General features: G+C 40.8%; 1 protein-coding gene across 1 annotated transcript in view; it reads left to right on the forward strand.

Annotated features, from left to right (window-relative positions):
- Positions 1 to 1,714: 1,714 nt before the first annotated feature.
- igsf11 (immunoglobulin superfamily member 11) overlaps positions 1,715 to 14,656 on the forward strand; it is a 91,832-nt gene continuing 78,890 nt past the window's right edge. The window contains exon 1 of the mRNA XM_023408159.1: positions 1,715 to 2,282. Within this exon, the coding sequence (XP_023263927.1) occupies positions 2,222 to 2,282 (61 nt within the window). The 5' untranslated portion in view covers positions 1,715 to 2,221. The remainder of the gene's footprint in view (positions 2,283 to 14,656) is intronic.

Consider the following 14,656-nt stretch of genomic DNA (forward strand, 5'->3'; position numbering starts at 1 on the left):
TCACAAAAGTTGTATGAGTGTTTCAGAGCAGGAGCTGAGGGTACATGTGAGAAAAGTTTAAAAGACAGAGAGCGAGAGATGAACAGAGAGCTTGATTTGAAGGTCTCAGGACATGCTTAAACTCTTCTAACTTGTACCTTATTTGTCTGCAGTGACAGCTAAATTTCTATGAATTAACTGCCAACAGCTGTGGGACCAAAGGAAGGATGGAGGGATGGATAGATGGATGTACAGGGCACTGCCCCCATCATGTCTTTCCCTTTGATTTTCCTTTTCTTGATGTCTAAAAATCTAATTATGAAAGAAATTTCAAAAACAACCCAACACTGTTTCTCTTTTGATGTTTTGATTCGTTTTTGGCTAAGTAACTGTGTGCAGTCTAGTAAGAAGTCATTTAGTGCTGAGGTGAGCTAAGTGTGATCAGTGGATCAGAGAGATCAGAGGCCTGAACACGGTTTGTTTGATGCAGTCTCCTCTGCTGCTTCTTTTAATCACTGAGTGGCTCCTTCAGCCCACAGTCACTCCTGTGTGTTTCTTTTTCCTGCTGTGCTTTACTAAAGGTTCTTGTCTTTGAATTAGTAGATTATCCTCTACAACAGTATATAAAATCTTTGATTCATTACGATTGAACTTTTCAGAAATAATGATGCCTCTCAGTGTCTTTCACACACTCACATGTGTCGCTGTCTTTATCGTTTGGATACGTGTGTGTGTGTTGTGACTGTTTCTCTTGGTGCCACTGAGAACATGAAAAAAGTATTTAAAATATATACACACCCCAGAAATATAGGCTATAGTCTTGTGAATTATGATATATATATATATATATATATGATTATAAATATTATTCCTTGTATTTATTACTACTATAAAATCTCAGAGGTGCATTAAATTTATATGGCTATAAGGCCACCAAGTACCACCAATAATCTGTTCTATTCTACTCTATCGGTCGTTCTGTGGACGCACCGCAGGAGGGCACGAACGTCTCTCTCTCTCTTGACTGGCGTCATGGGTCTCCCAGCAACAGCCGGGCTCCAGCTCACCTCAATCATCCGCTGCTGAGTGCCGTCAAGCCGCACGAACACACTCAGACTGAAACCGGAAACTAACTGTATGTTTGCCTAGACAATAAAAGCACACTGAGTTCAGGTGAGCTTCTTGCGGTTTCATTCACTTTAAGCCTATTTACCTGCAGGCTTATCCTGGCGGACTATAGCTACTGGGTACTGTCAGTGGGGTTATAGCCAGTTTGCCAGCAACATGTAGGTAAATAGACCCCGACATGAAATTGAATTTTGTAACAATCTCATTTGCAGGTGAATTGCTTCTTCAGAGAAGTTCAGTTTTTTACTTACTTTAAAAATACTTTGTATACTTTCGATGCTTAAAAGCACTTAAAAGATCCTTCATTATTGAAAACTGACTTGAAAGCAGGAAAGTGCGGGGAGCACACAGGTAGCTTAAGTTTAGGCCTACATAGAGAGAAGTGGTCTAATCCTGATTGACGGACTAACCCTTTGACCTGTTGCCACTTTATTACAATAGTGTAATCTGCACTATTCCACTTAGTCAACATAGGATGTCGTATATCAGCTAGCCTACTCCGCGCTTCTTTACGATTTTTGTTTTATTTGGAAAAAATCTCAACCGGAAGTCGTGTTATTTCCAGTGCGGTGTGACTTTCTCCCAGGTTCGCTCAGCTGCAGCAGATCAGACGAGAAATCATGGAGCGCAACAAGACACGTTGGAGAGACTCACCAAGCGGACGGGAAAAGTGCCAGTTTCTGGTCTGCTTGTAAGTCACTTTCAGCGGTAGTGGGAAGATTGTCCTTCTCGAGCAGGTGGACGTTGAGTTGGCCTATTTCCAATGTGCGTAAATTGACAGGAGAGGTCTAGGAAAGAAAACAGTCTTGGAGTGACCGGCAGCTACCAAAGAACGGGAGGAAAGGAGGAGTGAAAAGAGCCCGAAGGAGAGACGAGTGCCGGGTGGATGGAAATGCTCTCTGCGTTATTTCTTCCCACACATTTGAACATTTCACGTTTTTTCTGGAAAATGTCGCGGGTGTGCGCTGCGTAAAACCGCCGACTTCTTTCATGTCTCATGCCAGTAGAAGGAACAGTTACTTTTCTTCAAGTTAACTGTGAGAGGAGCTGTGATTTCATAAAAGAGGAGGCACTGGGCTAAAACTGAGAGCGAGTCTCTGAACAGTTACGAACCATGGTGAAGTTTCATAACTCGGACCTATGGATAGCCTGGATGGTCATTTTCTGCATGGAGGGTAAGTTGTGTGTCCCCCAGAAACTTGTTTACTCTTCCCAAGCTGCAAGCACAATACACCTTGTACACTCACAATCCTACAGGATGATGATAATAATAATAATAATAATAATAATAATAATGATAATGATAATGATAATGATAATAGGTTATAAGGAGAATATTTCAAAACGTTTACAGATTTTGAATCACGTGGACAAATCATTATTACAATACATCTGCATCAGTATTGCAAAAACAGATGTATCTGGAATTAAACTGTGCCTCTCCAACCTCTCCTCTCCAAGAGCGCGTGCCACAGCTATTTGAGATGTGTATAAGAGACAGCCTTAATACTGTATGTTTGGATCAGGCTGATAAATCCTCGGCATTTCCACAAAAACTAAAGCACAGATTTAGGATGACTTTTCCCCAGCACTAGTCGCCATGTCATCTCTCCCAAAAGCACTCGGCGCTCTGCCGTGCCTGATAACGCTTTTGCACGTCTTACACAACACAAGGCCTAAAATTACTGCTTTTTTTAAAATTTATTTATTTTTTTTAAACCGTGCAACCGCCACTGATACACTTTAGAACGTGGCATAGGAGTGGGAGCGTCTGTGTTTTGAAATAGAAACGGAGCAGACGGTGGAGGGTTGCGCTGGTAATCCGCCCGATTAACGAGAAGCATGGTGACCAGGCAGCACAGGAGCGCAGGCAACCCCAAAGGAAAATTACTATATGTTCCTATAATTCTTCAGTGGGGAATTATACTGTGTGTGTATGTGTGTGTGGCAAAAATAGCAAGTTTGTTGACCTTATCTTCTTCTTAGTCCAGTGGCTGTATTGTAGCAATCCAGCAACATTCCTATTGAGAGAACATTAAAGTTTAGTGAGTTTGTTGTATTACTTTATTTTGTACAGCCTCATGAAATACTGAAAATGTAAATTAAAGTTTGGTATATTTGTTTAATTTGTTAAATAAAATGCTTCCTGTAGTTCTGAGAACAGTAGTTAGAGTTACGGATTAAAATTCAAATCTTAAAAGATGATAAATAACATGCAGACAAGATTAATGTTGCCCATTAACAACTGTGCATCATTAGCAAATGTATTCACGCAAATATGATATAGGCTAATGAATGAAGATAGTTAAAAATGCATCCAGAGACTGTTAAATAGCTGTAAGTTGAAAATGAATGAGCTCCCTGAAACAATCTTCCACTTTCTTTCACGCAATGTACAAATCTTTGTCAGAAAAATAGCAGAGCAGAGAAGAACCAAAACAGTCCCTTTAGAGCCTCATGTCTGGTCTCAAAAAGCATTTCCACTGAACCATGCAGGCACACACACACACACACACACGCGCACATACACAAACAAACACACCAGCTTGACATGTCAATTTGGACAGAACAATTGTGTGAGATTGAATTTAGACTTGATTGCACAGGTGTCTCACTCCACTGCTCACTTGTTTAGTTGTATACCTTTGTGGTGAGTGGACGTTTGGTGTCTTGTCAGCTTTACTCAATGTTACACACACACACACACACATATACGTACACAGCTTGATTTAATTTTCTATGGCTCTGCTACTTTCTGATAAAATGGTTCGAAATGAAAACAGTAGATTGTGGCCATTCCGTCTTTTCCCCCCAAAGTAATCGCATGTATCTCCAGTTATTGCCTCAGTTATTGCAATGAGTGAAGGTTCAAGTGTACAAATGACTTTACAGTAAGAACAAACTGCACATATGAGCTCAGCAGCTCCTTTAACACGCCAACTTGTTCAGACAGAAGCTTCGTTCTCTGGACAATTTTTTCTTCTCTCCTCATGTGTCTTGGCGAGGAGCTGCCAGTGTTTCTATAAATAAGTTCTGATGCAGCAAAGTCAGTATTGATTGTGGTTGCTTGTTTTGGCTGTGTGTACTGACCTCCACTTTTTGCATGTTAGACATTGTCACTAGATTGTTCTGATCTGTTCATCTGTTCATGTTAGACGACACTGGATTGTTTGGGTTTATTACACAAACAGGCCTGAATCATGTCAAGTGTGTTTTGGCTTGAATGAGATGTTCATGCCACCCTGCGCGTGTTTGTGGAGGTGGACTTGCTATTAAGTAAAAAGTGAAACATTTTGAAAAGAAGAAAACTGTGAGCAACTATGACAGGAGGAAGTTGGTTTCATAAGTGACTTGGACGGGCGTCAGTCATGGCAAAGTTCAGGTCAGGGCCCTTCGTACTTTCAGCATTAGTCAGAGGACATGTCATGTCTTCCTTCAGCCATCAACCCTCCCCATCTTCACATTAATATTGTATTTATCTTTCTCAGTTAGAAATGGGCAACTTATAGTGAAGTCACAGTAAAGAAAAGCTGGGTTCATCAGCTCTGCAGTGCATGAAGTGTTAGAAGAAAAATAAAATTCTAAAACATTAGAAGAAAAAACAGTGGAAGCTCTAAGCTAATAAATCTGATTGGTTCAGCTGATGTCATAGCGAAACCCCTTGGTGATACAGACACAGAGCTGCTCTGTCCATGATGTCCCGATTTAACGATCCACCCAGAACAACCCTCAAGGGTGTGGTAGTGACCGATCTGTAGGTCTAATCAATTCAGCAAATTAAATCCAAGCGGAGGTGGTGGCTCTGAACTTTTCAACTACAGTTGTTTGTTTTGGTTGTTTGCATAATAGATCCTATAGAACATTTCAAATTTGCATACAGTGAAATGTTCTGATTTAGCCTGCAGGCTTCCATCCCACTGTCTGTATATTTGATATGAAGAGTCCGGCGAGGGACGAGGAGCGCTGGAGCATAACAAAAGAAAGACAACATGGAGTGTTTCTCAAGCTCATTGACATTCAGGGCATTCACGTCTGCATCAAAGCTGAACTTAGACCAGTTCCCTTCTGCACTTTTCTCTGTGAGCTTGTTAACCTTTGAAGCTCTGCTGAAATTACAGAGCAAGCCTATTCCGTTTGTTGTTTACACGGTCTCCTTTGCTATGTTTGCTGCCTTCATTTAAATCAATTGATCATTCAAATATGATTCGTGCCACACAGTTGCACTGGGTTCACAGTTGCAGTAAGGATGGTTTCTGTGAAAAGCAACGCAGCTACCAAAGTAAAAACTGGGCTGAATTATGGGGAAAAGTGAACTTTTATAACCATTACTTCAACATCTATTTTCAATCCCTACTAGGATGTTTCTGTTGCTTCTTCAAACCTGCTTTGTTTTTATTCAGTTAGATTTGTTTTGCAGGTGGTTAAAGATAATGAAGGATGAGAGGAAACAGACTGTCAGGAGCTTTGAAGAGAGAAAAACATGTTAAAGAGCTGGAGAGAGCTGTATCCTTTTGTAACCACAGGTGATTTTGTAGTTTTTTGATGTAATGCATCAAACTTAGATCACTTCTCCTCCTGCTAATGCAGAATATGATTAAAAAAAAAGAAAAATGCCGTCTGTGTCAGTTTTATCTGATAAGTAACACCCCCCCCCCTTCCGCCTGCTGCTAAAAAGGAGCAGCTGGAACAAGAGTGTTGGACAGATGGAACTTTCCACCTCAATTATTTTTCTCACTAAAAATAACCTCTCAAAAAATTAAAAGACCCCTGGGACCGCTTGCAAAGTGCATGTGCGTGCGTATACGTGTGTGTGTTTGAGCGACAGAGGCGGCAGAGAACTTCAGACGACAGGGTCCTCAGATGATGGCGGCAGCGGCCATCCTGGGAGTGTGAATGAATAAATGATGGGCTGATATTTGGAGGAGAGAGAGAGAGAGAGAGAGAAAGCAGCATCCGCCCGGTCCCACGGTCTCTTAAGCACACATTAAACTAGGCCCCAAAGAGTCCACAGGCTGCTCTGCTACGCGGCACTTGGCCAAGCATCTGGGGCAAACATCTGATGTGGTCAGTTCACAGAGGTTTGGGGGTTTAGAGGTTTGGGGCTTTGAGATTTTGGGGTTGGTTGTACGTTTAATCAAAGTGGCAAATGAGGGAATTGTGAGTGAATCATGAGTGTGAATGGAACAGGGTGAGGCTGCTGATGCAGAAATGGTTTTGTTTTTTTTTAACAGCATTTGGGTTAGATGATTAAAAAGGGTGTTGGGGAAGTCAGGTGTCACCAACACAGAAGCTCATTTATAGTATGTATGACTATGTGCAACTTATTTTATGACATATAAAACATTTCATCAGTGAAGTACTACAGTATGAGCAGTAACCAGTTTCATCTCAGCATGGTTGAGCCACAAGATCGTGATAACCTCTCTGTGGGTCGAAATTGCTCTGTTGTGAGAGCAGATGTAACTTAAGAACCTGCAGAAAGAAGAATCATCACTTTCTAACTAAAGGATGGAGAAAGAATAACTACAGTCATGCTGAAGATATAATTCAAAAAGCCCAAAAAATCCATCTTAAGATGACAAAACATAAGTGAGTCTACTTGCCTTAAGTGTCTATAACATTGGGTCTACAACATACTGTGACAGGTTGTAACATTCGGATGAGACTATCTTTTAGCTTGGCTTTCATTTCAAGTGTGTGTGTGTGCATGTGTGTGTGAAGAGCCCTGGGCTTATACATATTTAAAGCGGATGTCTTCCTCATGCTGTGGCACCCTGAAGATCCTCTACTTGAAATGAGCAGTTTTGCTTTGCTGGCTCTTGAGGTTTGACGGGACCTTTGCTGACAAGACTTGCACATCACATCAGTAACTCAGGAGATATTTGGTACATGCATATGCAACATTAATGTGGCTGTTTAATAGTTTTGAACAGTTTCATATGGTAAAAAAGCTTTTACACTCCTGTGATAAAGTAAAGGTATTAAAAAAAAAAAAAAAAATTCTGAAGATGGGAAGAATCCTGAAAACCTAAGAAATTAAATTGAAAGTAAAATTTGTTTTGATTAAGAGACTAATCTGAGTGAGTATTTAAGATATTTCAGTTATAAACTAAGAATATAAATGTAATGTGGGATATCACAGTGTTGTCAGGTGTGGCGCGAGTACACGTACCAAATTCCCCGTTGTTTTGTTCTGTTGGTTGATTGGGTTAGACAGGTGATCATTCGGTGTCACCTGTGGTGATTGGCAGGGGTTGTGGAAGCAGAGGTCAGAGTGGGAAGGCGTGAGAGACAGCCAAGAAAACAACAGTTTATTGGGGCGAGTGGTTGTGCAGGTGTGTTTTTTTTCGTGTAATGTTAAGCAAAAAAGTGAACTGCAAGTCAGAGGACCGCACGCCGAGAAGGACCAAGTGCACCTGCTGATGGAGAGTCACTGCTGCTGTCGCCTGGTTTTCTTCACGGGCGTCTGCAGAGGAGACGATTCTCTCCAGCTGAGCTGTGAGTCTTACCTGTTTGGCCTTTTCTCTGTTGGAGGAGGATTCTGTTCACCCAGGCCTACAACGGTTTTTTAAATTTCCTCCACTTTATTGTGTGCGTGCATGAGTGAGTGAGTGTGTGTGGGCTCACGGGGTGATTTAAGTGTTGGTTGTATATTCGTTGTTCAGTATTTGGGTAATGTAGGGTTTGTTAAGGACATTTAAGGGTTAAGAGCTATTTTAAGTATTTTGTAGGCTACTAAATTTTTTTCAAAAGTCAATTAACAGTGGCATATTTTGGTAAGTAGTTTTCTTGTTTATTAGTGTAAATGTAATTTTGGTTTAAATTTTGAAGCACTGTTCATTTTAAAGCGGTCTAACTATCAATCTATCAAGTTTTAGTTTGCTGTTAACCACATGGCAAATGTGAGCAAGCTTGTACTTAGTGCCAGTGAATGTTCCCAAAGCTAAGCATGAACAAAGAGGGTGAAATAAGTCTCTTCAGTCCAACCTGAGTCATGAGTGAATCAGCACTCTAGTCACAAACTGGGGCTCTCCACAGACTAACTAACACTCTAACAGAATAATTATTGTTTCGTTGCAGACATTTGTGCAATATTACATCAATATTAAACCATGTTAAACCTGCTTTCTAGCGATAACAGAAGTCTGACTCTAAATTCATGTAACAGTTTATGAACAGAAATCACATTCATCCAAAAAGCATCAAACACTTTGCACTTTGCAATTGCATAAAGGGTTTTTCCTTAGTTTATTTATCCCTCACAAATCTTGTACAAATAGTGCTGCTCTATCAAGCACCAGCTCATTGAGCTCAAACTTTCATGTTCATAACAGTCCATATTAATTGACTTATATTTTACCAAAGCCATAGTGTGTGTGATATATTGCAGCTCTCAATCAGTGTCTGCCAAAGGGTCGTTAAGTTGATCTCTGGTATTACCAAGAATAGTTGCTGTGTTTATCATTGTAAGCCTTTATGTGCTCAGATCAATGACGAAGGAAATGCTCCTGTGCACACATTAGTCTCACAAGTGTGTGCTAACAGGCAGAGTGTGTGTGTGTGTGTGTGTGTGTGTGTGTGTGTGTGTGTGTGTGTGTGTGTGTGTGTGTGTGTGTGTGCTTGGGCCCTTGTATTCCCCTGGCAAATAAATCACAGTGGATCCCAGAGGATCAAGGTTTGCCTCGGACTGTAATGACCTCATCAGTTTCATCCACCAATCACCAGATAGTCCGATTGTCTCTTGGGTTCATTAAGCAGATTCAAGCTCTCCAGTGATCTCACTATTAAGATGAAAGAAAATTCACTTTAGTCTGTGTGGCTGCTCATTCTTCTGTGTATAGGGTGAATTTGTGAATAGTCTTTTGACTCAGTCAGCGAAGCCTTTAGGAAATAAATTGAAAAATGGGGATATATCAAAAACAGTGGGGGTTAACAATGAATAACAAGAACACCATACAGCTGATAGGACCATGTGGAGGAAATAAAGCATTTTATTGAAGTGTGTTCCATGAAGGACCAGAACCCTGGACCATTACAGGACTGTAGAGAGAGAGAGTGAGAGAGAGAGAGACTTTATTAAGATATATGCCTCCCAAAAATAAAAAGAAAGTTTGTTTTAATTGCATAACTAATTTGTTCCATAATTCATTTGTCCTTGCATGGAAAAATCACTATGGGAGGGTGCCAATGAGATGAGAGAGACTGCTGAACTGAATCAGCCTTCTGGATGTGCGTTCCAGTAGCCGGTCGTTGAGAATTACTGATCCACGCCCAATACCGGTAATTGCGCAAAAGCAAAAACAGTGGTAAATTAAATGAATTGGATAGATGTATAAAGTAAGATCACAAAATAGCACTTTGAGGTAGGAAATTAAGAAATTAGAAGGAGTAAATGAAGTAATTCCAGTGTACAAATTGCTGTATTAAAGGAATTAATTGTAAAGTCATGCTCATGCCGGTGTCAGAACACCATTGGCTTATCGATGCATTGTCTGTTCAGCTACCGGCTGACTAGAAACATCCACTCACACCCATACAAGGGTTTTGGTGGCTGTTGTAAGCTATCAGCTCTCCCTAACACTTTGCTGGTTCTCTGATACCAATACCAACACTTAATCCTGCTGCACCACCTTCCACCACCTCAGCCTCCTCCTCATGTCTCTGAACCTCTGGTGTTGTTATCTTGTTAAGATCTATTCATGTCTGTTTACTTCTATCTGATGCTGTATCCTCAAGTGTCAGGGGGATTCGCTCTTTTAGCAGAATCCTTGTTGCTGTTTAGATTTTTGAGAGCTCCCAAAAAGGCCAGAATGTTTTTTTTTTGTATAACCATTTTCTATAAATGGTCACTACTCTGATCTTAGTGTAAACTGCGGAGTGCATGTTTAGAATACAAATTCCTGGGAATTACTTGAAATTTGAGAGCACAAATTACTAATCTGAGCAAATTATTTATCAAACTTTTACCCCTTGACACCCACCAGACTCAGGTCAGAAGGTTACATTACATTACTCAGTACACAGAACTTTAGTGTTTAGCAAAATCTGAAAACGAAACCACACTGCTCCTTCAAGGGAAGCAAGCGGTCTATTCCCAGTCTACAGACAGCTACATGAAGTGTTGTAGTGGGCGCCGCATTAACTGCAGGCCTCGAGGAAGGATGCAGATTCAGCTGTAGGTGGTTTTAGGTCAGAGTTTCCTGACATGAGCGAGTCCTGAAGCAAACACTATATATAGGTATTTTCAGCTGTACTCCCTGGAGTACTGTGGCCGTGCATCACTAATTTGAAATTGATTGTTAATTGATCCACACAACGACTAAATGACCTTACAGCACTTGATGAACCCACTGGCTGAGCTTGCTGGTGTCACATTGGGAGATAATGCAGATCCTGTGACCTGTTTTGAGTCCATTGAGTTGTCTTGACCAGATAATTGCGCAGGCTCTAAAAATACACTGTGGATAATTTCATATTCTAAAGGAATGTAATTTTGTAAATTGCTCACTGTTGCACATGATGGGTTGTGTGCTCGTCTGTAATGGCTACCTCTACTGTTAGGTGCTCAGCTCAGAGCACCTACACAAATGACTTCTCTCCTCTGAGCGTTTTGGTTTATGAAAGGATAGAGAACTGTATGCACTGTCTTTCCTCTGCGTTTGTGGAAAAGTCCTTAATCATGCTTTTATCCCTTTGACAGCAACATGTTAGTTTAGTCCTGTGCCACTTCCTCTTTCAAGATGAATTAATTCTGCTTCTTTTGAAACAATGTGGTCGGGGCGAGCAGATGAACTGAACTTGAAACCCCTCAGCCTGTTGTCCTCACACTCGCATGTTACACTGCTAATGGAGTGAAAATGCAGAATATGGCAGAGAATAGAGGGGAACAAAGTGAAAAAGGGGACAGATTCTCCTGCATTAAATATGCCCAGGGCTTTTCACAGCCATAGGTAATTCATAAACTGGCTGTTGGGGTAAAAAACTGCTGTTTTATTTGTGCTTTTGCTCTTTTCCTCTAGTTCAGTGTCTCTTTTATCAAATCAAAAATAACATTGTAATTGAAACACAATGCTGAGGACAGCAGGCGAAAGGGAAATTTTGTTAATTTTTTTTTTTAACTTTTAGTCATGAGCATCATAATGCAGTGACATCACTAAAAAGATCCATGACAAAAGAAACGACCAGACAGACAGGTTGCACAAAGAGAAGAGAAAATAAAAGTGGAAGAAGAAATTATTATCAATAACAGTTTTGTTGTTGTGAAATAATGCATTTTGCACCAGGAGTGAAGTTATGTGCATAGTTGTAATTGATGATGTACAGTGTAAGTGCAGCTAAGCCCACAAAGCCTCTGGCTGTTGACCACACTATCATAAACCACTACAGTATCATTGTCTGCTTAGTAAGGACACCAAAATGAGATGTCCCTGCAGGAGTGGAAGGCGAGCTCTGGGTGTGACATGCTTAGGCTCTCAGTAAATGTGTGTTAACTGCTTGAATTGCTCCCTGTAGGAAAGGTTGTGCCGCAGCTCTCCATAGTTCCAGTTTCATTATTAGCCCCTCTTTTGTACTGTGCCCCAGAGCTTAACTCTCTCTCGAGTGTTATTCTTCCGCCTTGTCCCGCTCAGTGTCTTTCCTTCAAAATAGAGGTTCAACTTCACTTCCTCTCTTTGTCATGACCTACAGTATATTCCTCTACATTTCGCTTTTTTTCCCCTTTACATCACTTGGTTGTCCAGTTTCACTCTTTCTTTCCACTCTCTATACCTCTCTTTCACACACTCTAAATTTTCCCTCTCTGCCTCTATTTCTCCGTCCTCCCACACACCCTGTTGACACACAAATGACTTTCCAGGGATGAGGATGAGACTGAAAAGTGGTCGCCCGGTTGTTATGTCCTTGCAGACAACGAATGAGCATGTCAAATCTGATGCATGTGAACAGCCAGGAAGAATGGCGCGTTAAGGCACACAGTGAGAGAGAAAGAGAGGGAGAGATCGAGAGACACAGAGAGAAAGAGAGAGAGAGATCCCATCTGTGCATTGTTACACAAGACTTCACCTTAACGTTGTGGCTGCTGTATCCAGTAGAACAGGAGGGGGCACAGGTGGAACTTTGTGGGACACAGTTCACGCGTGGACCTATACACACATTCAGATGCACCTGCAAATTCTTTTCACAGACATACAGTATCTTTGCAACACATATAAATGCCTACACAGACATATAGAAACACAGTTAGTTGCCCAATTGTGTGAATACAGGTGTGGACATGTTCATGCACATGCAAAAAGAACTTCATACAACATTTCTCACAGTTTCCATATTACAACGTGTTAGTCTGCTTTATTTCTGTTTGTGTTGCTTGGTCTTTGGCCTTTGCGTCTTTGGGAGTATTGAGCGGTTGGTGGTTATGGTGACATTGCTTTCACTGAGCTACAGGCTGAGTAATTTCATATCACATAAGTATTTAAGCTAATGCTCTGGTACTGTAGTTTGCCAGGAACTCTTGAACAGGATGTGTGGTTGTCAAGGGGATTGAACCTGTGATCTTTTGGTTGCAAGACAAAAAAAAAGATTTCAAGATTTTATGTTCTTTTCATCATTATAAAAGACATGTCTGTAAAACTGTTCACAAGAAACCTTGCACTGAAAACAAGGCTGGTTATTGATCTTTCTATTGTGAATTTTTAATCCGTGGAGGTTTTACATTGAAAATTCCCCTCATTCTAAAACTAAAGACTAAAACTTAAAAAAGAACATGTCAACATTTTATTCTGCAAAAAGGAATGACTAAGTGTGATTTCAGTTGCATTTTCTGTTAGGACCTAATTTACTGTGACCTCTTGCAGCAGGGGACATAACAACTTTTAGATGTGTAGATGTGGAGAGACCTAAAATCAGACAGAAAACTGGCTCAAACTAATATTCTCCATTTATCTCTGTTTTTGTTTTTTTCCTTTTTCTCTCTTTTTTCCTGTTTTTTTTACATTGAAACTTTTAATGATCATTCACATTTTAGTTTGATGACCCCTTGGTCGCTAAAACTTGTTGCCATCACACTCTAAACTGTAATGGTTGAGTAAAAAAGAGAAGATGAGCACTGTTTTACACATTCTGTGAGACTGGCCTCTTGTAGCGACCACGTAGGCGGCGTTAGTCTAACGATATAAGGGGCATAGATATCAGGGGGCACCATATGCTGCTGTGCCCCTTCAACCCTTAATCCATGCCTCTACTGTCTTATCTGGTTGCCCTCGCCTGGAGACTGCTGGTGGGGGCTGGGAAACACTGTCCAGTACGCTGCACATTGCTTTGTGTTTGTAAAGTGCTCAATATGCAAATCCACTCAGTCCCAGATAGTTTGCCAGAATATGAGAGGCTAAATTCACCGTCACACGTGCAAACACACATGTAAAGGCATGGGTGTATCTGCCCACCCACACAAACTGACATGCACACACAAAGATCACCCCAACCTTCCACACACATTAATATCGCAGGGATATTGCACAGACTTAACTGATAATGCCAGATAGTAGTATTGTCACAGGCCCCACTGACACACTGTGTGTGTGTGTGTGTGTGTGTGTGTGTGTGTGTGTGTGTGTGTGTGTGTGTGTGTGTGTCCTATTTGTCCACTATCCTACACAAAGCCTTTTAAGTAGATCCCTGCTATTGGAGGAGCTTTAAATAAGCATAACACAATAATGGAACATTTGTCCATGCACGTTTGCCCCACATTGTGGCTGCAGGAAGGCAGAGGGTAGAAAGTCTCAGAGAAATATATGACACTTGTCACACTGTCATTACAGATAAGATAAATGGGTCTGTACAAAAAGTATCTACTTTGAGCTAAACCCAGCTCATCCAGAAGGCCTACAGAGTGCTAATGAGCACATATCAAGTGACAATGACTGGCTTGACTAGTTAGTGTCTTAAACTACTAATATAGCTGTTGTGAAATCACTTAAGACCACTTTGCAACACTGAGTCGTCACCTCTTTTTGTCATCTCAAGCCAAATGCTGTGTCTCATTAAATGTTGTGTGTCCACTGTCAAATTTGCTCTGAGAGGTGAAGCCACCTCCATTTTCCTACATACAGAATTTACTTCACTTGGCATTGCAGACCACCCTGCAAACATCTTACAAGTAAATCAAGAGAAAAGCCAAGCAGTGGAGGGCGTTAATGGAAAATGAGGCTGGAAACAGTCCTCTTGTTAAAACAAAGAGAAATGGCTTTCTAAACCGAGTTCGACAAAAGACGAAGTAAAACATAAAAATACTCAACTGTCATTATCAATGACAAAATCAACATGGATTGATTTAGTGTAATACTTTATTTCACAGTGTTTCGAGTGCACCCACTCTTGCTTTCACAGCAAAAATAAAACATAGTGTAACTGTATTATCAAAAAACATTTTTAATGACTCGGCTAAACATTAACATAATGAATTTCTATTCACAGTCTCTTCACTTGTGGAGACTAAATAGAACTACATACATTTGTATCCCTAGCCTTCTGTAATTTGGGACTTAAAGTTTAT

Source organism: Seriola lalandi, unplaced genomic scaffold (assembly GCF_002814215.2).
Source record: "Seriola lalandi dorsalis isolate HSWRI2012SDOR001 ecotype SW California unplaced genomic scaffold, Sedor1 jcf7180002054355, whole genome shotgun sequence".
Taxonomy (NCBI): Eukaryota; Metazoa; Chordata; class Actinopteri; order Carangiformes; family Carangidae; genus Seriola; species Seriola lalandi.